General features: G+C 48.7%; 1 protein-coding gene across 1 annotated transcript in view; it reads right to left on the bottom strand.

Annotated features, from left to right (window-relative positions):
- Positions 1–252: 252 nt before the first annotated feature.
- Positions 253–7,495, bottom strand: part of LOC114558514 (dedicator of cytokinesis protein 3) — a 50,624-nt gene continuing 43,381 nt past the window's right edge. The window contains exons 43-53 of the mRNA XM_028582573.1: positions 4,445–4,531; positions 4,082–4,261; positions 3,901–3,984; positions 3,669–3,785; positions 3,354–3,475; positions 3,057–3,232; positions 2,646–2,762; positions 2,240–2,355; positions 1,958–2,042; positions 1,518–1,600; positions 253–855 (exon numbers count right to left, since the gene is read on the bottom strand). Coding sequence (XP_028438374.1) covers positions 253–855; positions 1,518–1,600; positions 1,958–2,042; positions 2,240–2,355; positions 2,646–2,762; positions 3,057–3,232; positions 3,354–3,475; positions 3,669–3,785; positions 3,901–3,984; positions 4,082–4,261; positions 4,445–4,531 — 1,770 coding nt within the window. The remainder of the gene's footprint in view (positions 856–1,517; positions 1,601–1,957; positions 2,043–2,239; positions 2,356–2,645; positions 2,763–3,056; positions 3,233–3,353; positions 3,476–3,668; positions 3,786–3,900; positions 3,985–4,081; positions 4,262–4,444; positions 4,532–7,495) is intronic.

The raw sequence follows: 7,495 nt of genomic DNA, 5'->3' as shown, positions 1-7,495 counted from the left end.
TGTCTTATTGTTCAACAGATACATTTCTTTTAGTTATATCTAAGAGGCCATACGGAGCAGTGATGGCAGTTGTCGAGGTTCACTCACTCTTTTCTTTCCATCATGTGCACTGAAATTAAATCACAGAAGGTCAACTGAACACACTCCACGGCTTCACACTCTTCCTGTTACTGCTCCTTTAACTCAGTGCAAATGAGGGGAAGAAGACAAGGAGAAGAAAGCTCCAACTGGAGTATAGCTGGAGCCTCCTCATCACTGGGTCTCCTCGTGCTCCTCGCTGATGCACTGCTCCCAGGGGTGTTTCCCCTGGTCCTCCCGGTGGCCGTGAGGGGAGTGGAAGATCCTGCGGGGCAGCGGGATGGGCTGAGGTTGCAGCTCCTCTTCAGGGATGCAGCCCTCTCTCAGATAGGGTTTAGGCGGCACGGCTGGAGGCTGAGGCCTGCGGTAAGGGATGTGGTGGGGGCCGTGAATGGGAGCGTGATGGTGAAGCGGCGGCCCGTGGGAGTGGCTGTCAAGTCCAGGGTGTGCGTGAGGATGTGGGTGGTTGTGCGGGTGTGAGGCGGGGCTGCGATAGTGGAAGGGCCGGACCTGGTCCACGGATTCGATCTCTGGTCCGCCGTAGTGGATGTGCAGGTAGGGAGAGGCCAGGTATTCATCAGGGGGAGACCACAGGTGGCTGGGAAGGGGCTCCAATGCATCGCTCCTGATGGGGCCAGGGTCTGGATACTGGCCTCCAAAGTTACTCTCACTCAGAGAGGAAACACCGCTGCTGGCGCTGCCTGACAGAGTGGAGTTACTGCCACCCAAAGCTGACTGAGGACTGGTGGGGGAGCCAGGGATCGGGTGGAGAGGAGACTGGTGAGAGAAAGAATCAAAGAGATAGTGGGTGTCATGGGTGTATTTCTCTTGGCTTACAGTATAGGACAGAGGATCTGGTGTTGTAAGGACAACCTGAATTTTAACACTACTCAAGCTGCCTTCACGTGCTGTCAGAAATATTGGAATTACAAGTTGCAAATAAAAAAAGATAAAGAGTCAACAACAACTTCATCATTCTGAGATTGTTTGTATTTCAGACATTGAGGCACTTGAAAATGGCTTTGTAATTATAACGTGACTACTGGAGTGAAACAAATACTGTGTCTACACTCAATCATCAGGCATTGCTATAGTGTATTTTTAACAAATTGACTGTATGTGAAGACAATGTGTGGGATTTAACAACTTGGGAAATAGAAGCTTCTGCAAATGCAGTGTTACCATGACAAAAGATGTACATTTTCAGAATGTAATTTAAACAATTGAAAATGTATTTTCCAAAGTTAGGATTTCAATTTCAGCATGAAATCTAAATGAGTTACTTGTGCAAATTGAAATAAAGAGGAACAAGGAGAAGAGGAGAGTGAAAAGGAAGAAGCAGGAGGATAAGGAGGAAGAGAAGCCAAACATTTGCTATCATGCTGTTTGCGTCTGCGGTTTGATATTTTATGACTACACTAATTCTCTGATGGCTGTACCTTTCGAAGGGAACGGACAGGCAGGGCAGGGGGAGGGTCGCTGTTCTGGTGGTGAAACGCATCACAGTGCATCAGGAAATGTCCTGCAAAGTGAAATTCATATGAGGAAATAATTAATTTATACATTCTTATGTAAAGGTCTTAAATAGCCTTTGAAATCCAGCCTACATCTCAAAAGCTCCCAGCCCCATAAAATACCCTGAGTGAAAAGTAAAAGGAGAAAGTACCTGGTGGGAAGGACCTGGGTGGGACAGGGGGCATGATTACCCCTCCACTAGAAGCTGGCATGTAGGACACCTGCTCCCTGTTCTCTCCATCCAGACCCCAGCTGTTGGGAGCATTGGGAAAGACTGGAGGGGGAATACATAAACATGTCAACACACTGTGATACATCTCAAGTACATGATACTGTACAATTAAACCTGTTTGTGTTACGTTACCTTTCTCTGGTAGATTCATGTGAGGATCAGCACACGGCTTACAGGGGCTAATTTGCTGAAGTAAGGCACGCTGCATGTGGTTGTTCTGTAATACAGAATGTATTATTATATGTTAGTAACAGCTGTGTTTGTTATTTTTTAATGGTGAGCTAAAGACAAATTTAAAAAATCTCTTATTATGAGACATTCAACACCCACTCAATTGAGTGAGTACGAATACATTTGGCATCTGGTATGTTCTGCACATCAATGCACCATTATGGTGCTGCAGATCTGCCCCACCTGTCCGTTCTCTGCCATGTTGTAGTACATGGAGTTGTTGACCCTCTCACGATGAGACGGCAACAGTATCATCACTTCCCGGTTGTGTTTGGCCTTATCAGGCAAGGATGGAGAGCCTGGACAGAGAAAAGATGTGGAAATGTATTATTTCTACTTGCAGCAACCTCATTATATATAACAGATATAATATATCGTCATTCTACATATGCAGGTATTTTATCTCTTGCTATCTTCTGCATAGTTTCATGAAATATCTATGTAATGTATTTTCGAAATCTCATGCATCTGTGATTAATAAAACCTCCATAAAGATATATAATATACACCGATATGGAGATTTGGGGCAGTATACAGTAATGATTATTTCAGTCTCTGCATCCATCTCTGACGTGGCTTTCTTACTTACCTCTGGCACTTGAGGGAGCAGAGTTAATAATCTGGGAAGAGTTGGAGCGAATTGAGCTCAGGCTGGAGGAGGAAGGGCTAGGCTGCAAAACAAAATATATTGTAAAAATAACAAAAACTTTAAGAAGTTTTTTTTTAAGAAGTAAAAAGCATTGTTTTATAAGAAAAAAATGTATTTGCTTTATTTGGTGTATCTGCCTTTTTTTCTTTTATCTAACAGACAGGAAACTAATAATATAAAGTTGTGTGCATTGAGACAGCAGCATTAAAATGTCATTATAGTTACAGTATCAATGTTGATACTCACAAAAGTAATTCTACGAGTATTATACAATGTTTTACATCCTGAACAGACCAGTTTTCATGTGAGTTAAGCTTTACAATGTGCATTACAAATTCACACCATGTCCACTACATTCATGTCTGAGTGTGTTTGTTATTTCAAGCCTTACCTGCATGTGTAATGCCTCCTCCGGGTGCTCCCCCATCAGGCCGTCTGTCATTATGACGAGGTTTCCCGCCTCACTCGATGTGTGTGAGGACAGGGAGGAGGACGAGTGACGAATTGAACTCTGGAGATTCAGAGGGCTGCAGGACAGAGACAATGTTAGAGACTGTGCAACGTTTATCTCTGTATGTACATGGATGTTCATAAATGTGTGTGTGAGTGTATGTATGAGCATGCGTGCGTGCCTGTCGTGTGACTGACCTGTGTCTGTGTATGAGGCGGACACTCTCAGGGCTCATGTGGCTGTGGGAGGAGAGGATGCCTCTGGGAGAATTGACCCCTTGGCAGCCTGCAGGGCCGAATCGGTCCACGCCGGGCACACCCTGCTGGGACCCAACCATATACTGCTCTGAATATTTACACTGCTCACACATGCATTAAAGCCTCACCCATATTACTTTATCACACATATGGATGCATGAAAAACACATAATGTGCCCGTTTGTCAGCAAGAATAAAAATGAACATAGCTCGAACAGAAATATGAAAAACTGAGCCACAGGTGGGACTACTCACATGATGTAAACCTGTCCTCATCATGTGAAACTGGTCTACAAGCTTTTTGTGCAGGGGGCGCATTTCTGGATGCACCAGCTTCTCATGAACAGCCAGCCCCACTCCAAGAATGTGCACCTGTTGACAGGAAATCAGCAGAGAAAAAGCACTGAAGAGGATGTTTGCACCACTATCATGCGAGTCAGTTTAACTAGCAGTTACACATATGATGAAATTCAAAGCTGAGTCTGACCTGTTCCTGCATCAAATCCTTCAGATGTGTGATCCTCTCTGTGTCTTCTGGGTGACTGCTGATGTAGTCCTTATCAAAGAAGGCCTGTTGTAGAAGAGAAGTCAAAAGATGAGGATCTCTCACAACACCGATTCAATCCATATATCAAAATCGATAAATCTACCCATGCATTTCTCTCTACCTCCTGATATCTGGCGATGCCTCCGTTCACAGCAGCATCTATGACCCCGTTTAGGCACATGCTGAGTGGGTTGATGTTGCCATGATGCTGTCTGTGTTGGTACTGGCTGATCAGAGTCCGCAGCTCCTGGGTTTTATTCTCCACCACATAAATGGCATTCTCCAGAGGGCTCACCTCCATCTGCAAATAAATATACACATGATAAAAGGGGAGGAAGTATGTGTATATGACTTCACGTTAGTCAATCTAACATATTCTGACTTCACATCTGTTGTAAGACAGATGGAGAAAACTGTCTTGCATCTCTCAGTAGGCAGTATGTGCAGTATAAGATGACCGAGAGTGAATGTTTGAGCTCCTCACCACTTCTCTCCTTTCCACCTCCGCCCAGCGGGAGATCCCGGGGAGAGGACGAGAGAGGATCAGGGTTGTTCTCTCAATCCACAGACTCTGTTGAAACACGCAGAACAGAGAACAGAGGTTAGGCAGTCTACTATGAACCACATCTGGTAACATCAGGAATTGAATGAAATGCTGTGTACATCCTGAATCAAGGCAAACTCAAATAACTCCCCTCCCTACTCACTCATGCACCATTCAGTCAGGGTGATGATGATGAGAATGATCAGTATTGAGAATTGTACTAGTATTTATTCATTCATGTTTCTTTTCTTCTAACTATTAAGTTTATCCATCCATCCATCCATCCATCTTCGTCCGCTTATCCGGTGTCGGGTCGCGGGGGGAGCAGCTCCAGCAGGGGACCCCAAACTTCCCTTTCCCGAGCAACATTAACCAGCTCCGACTGGGGATCCCGAGTTCCCCCAGGCCAGGTTGGAGATATAATCCCTCCACCTAGTCCTGGGTCTTCCCCGAGGCCTCCTCCCAGCTGGACGTGCCTGGAACACCTCCCTAGGGAGGCGCCCAGGGGGCATCCTTACCAGATGCCCGAACCACCTCAACTGGCTCCTTTCGACGCAAAGGAGCAGCGGCTCTACTCCGAGCTCCTCACGGATGACTGAGCTTCTCACCCTATCTCTAAGGGAGACGCCAGCCACCCTCCTGAGGAAACCCATTTCGCCGCTTGTACCCTGGATCTCGTTCTTTCGGTCATGACCCAGCCTTCATGACCATAGGTGAGGGTAGGAACGAAAACTGACCGGTAGATCGAGAGCTTTGCCTTCTGGCTCAGCTCTCTTTTCGTCCAACGGTGCGATAGATTGAATGCAATACCGCACCCGCTGCGCCGATTCTCCGACCAATCTCCCGCTCCATTGTCCCCTCACTCGCGAACAAAACCCCAAGGTACTTGAACTCCTTCACTTGGGGTAAGGACTCATTCCCTACCTGGAGAAGGCATTCCATCGGTTTCCTGCTGAGAACCATGGCCTCCGATTTAGAGGTGCTGATCCTCATCCCAACCGCTTCACACTCGGTTGCGAACCGATCCAGTGAGTGCTGAAGGTCGCAGGCCGATGATGCCATCAGGACCACATCATCTGCAAAGAGCAGCGATGAGATCCCCAGCCCACCAAACTGCAACCCCTCCCCACCCCGACTACGCCTCGATATCCTGTCCATAAATATTACAAACAGGATTGGTGACAAAGCGCAGCCCTGGCGGAGGCCAACCCTCACCTGAAACGAGTCCGACTTACTACGAGAACCCGGACACAGCTCTCACTTTGGTCATACAGAGATTGGATGGCCCTGAGTAGAGACCCCCTCACCCCATACTCCCGCAGCACCTCCCACAGTATCTCCCGGGGACCCGGTCATACGCCTTCTCCAAATCCACAAAACACATGTAGACCGGTTGGGCATACTCCCAGGCTCCCTCCAGGATCCTTGCGAGTGAAAGAGCTGGTCCGTTGTTCCACGACCAGGACGGAATCCGCATTGTTCCTCCTCAACCCGAGGTTCGACTATCGGCCGAACCCTCCTTTCCAGCACCTTGGAGTAGACTTTACCAGGGAGGCTGAGAAGTGTGATACCCCTATAATTGGCACACACCCTCTGGTCCCCCTTTTTAAAAGAGGAACCACCACCCCAGTCTGCCACTCCTTTGGCACCGTCCCAGACTTCCACGCAATGTTGAAGAGGCGTGTCAACCAGGACAGCCCCTCCACACCCAGAGCCTTGAGCATTTCTGGACGGATCTCATCAATCCCCGGGCTTTGCCACTGTGTAGTTGTTTGACTACATCAGTGACTTCCGCCTGGGAAATCGGCGACAATCCCCCGTTATCCTCCAGCTCTGCCTCTAACATAGAGGGCGTATTAGTCGGATTCAGGAGTTCCTCAAAGTGCTCCCTCCACCGCCCTATTACCTCCTCAGTGGAGGTCAACAGTGTCCCATCCTTACTGTACACAGCTTGGATGGTTCCCCGCCCCCCTCCTGAGGTGGCGAACAGTTTTCCAGAAACACTTTGGTGCCGACCGAAAGTCCTTCTCCATGTCTTCTCCAAACTTCTCCCACACCCGCTGCTTTGCCTCTTTCACGGCAGAGGCTGCAGCCCTTCGGGCCCTTCGGTACCCTGCAACTGCCTCCCTCCGGAGTCCTCCGAGATAACATATCCCGGAAGGACTCCTTCTTCAGTCGGACGGCTTCCCTGACCACTGGTGTCCACCACGGTGTTAAGTGGGTTACCGCCCCTTGAGGCACCTAAGATCCTAAGACCACAGCTCCTCGCCGCAGCTTCAGCAATGGAAACTTTGAACATTGTCCACTCGGGTTCAATGCCCCAGCCTCCACAGGGATGCACGAAAAGCTCCGCCCGGAGGTGTGAGTTGAAAGTCTGTCGGACAGGGGCCTCCTCCAGACGTTCCCAATTTACCCGCACTACACGTTTGGGCTTACCAGGTCTGTCCAGAGTCTTCCCCACCCCTGACCCAACTCACCACCAGATGGTGATCGGTTGACAGCTCTGCCCCTCTCTTCACCCGAGTGTCCAAAACATACGGCCTCAGATCAGATGAAACGATTATGAAATCGATCATTGACCTTCGGCCCAGGGTGCTCTGGTACCAGGTACACTTATGAGCATCCCTATGTTCGAACATGGTGTTCGTTATAGACAATCCATGACTAGCACAGAAGTCCAACAACAAACAACCACTCTGGTTTAGATCAGGGAGGCCGTTCCTCCCAATCACGCCTCTCAGGTGTCTCCATCATTGCCCACGTGTGCGTTGAAGTCCCCAGCAGAACAATGGAGTCCCCCACTGGAGCCCCATGCAGGACTCCAGTCAAGGTCTCCAAGAAGGCCGAATACTCCGAACTCCTGTTTGGTGCATATGCACAAACAACAGTCAGAGTTTTCCCCACAACCCGCAGGCGTAGGGAGGCGACCCTCTCGTCCACCGGGGTAAACTCCAACACAGCGGCGCCAGCCGGGGCTTGTGAGTATCCCCA

The sequence above is a fragment of the Perca flavescens genome, chromosome 7, assembly GCF_004354835.1.
Source record: "Perca flavescens isolate YP-PL-M2 chromosome 7, PFLA_1.0, whole genome shotgun sequence".
NCBI classification, from domain to species: Eukaryota; Metazoa; Chordata; class Actinopteri; order Perciformes; family Percidae; genus Perca; species Perca flavescens.
This window is presented reverse-complemented; position numbering and strand designations above follow the sequence as displayed.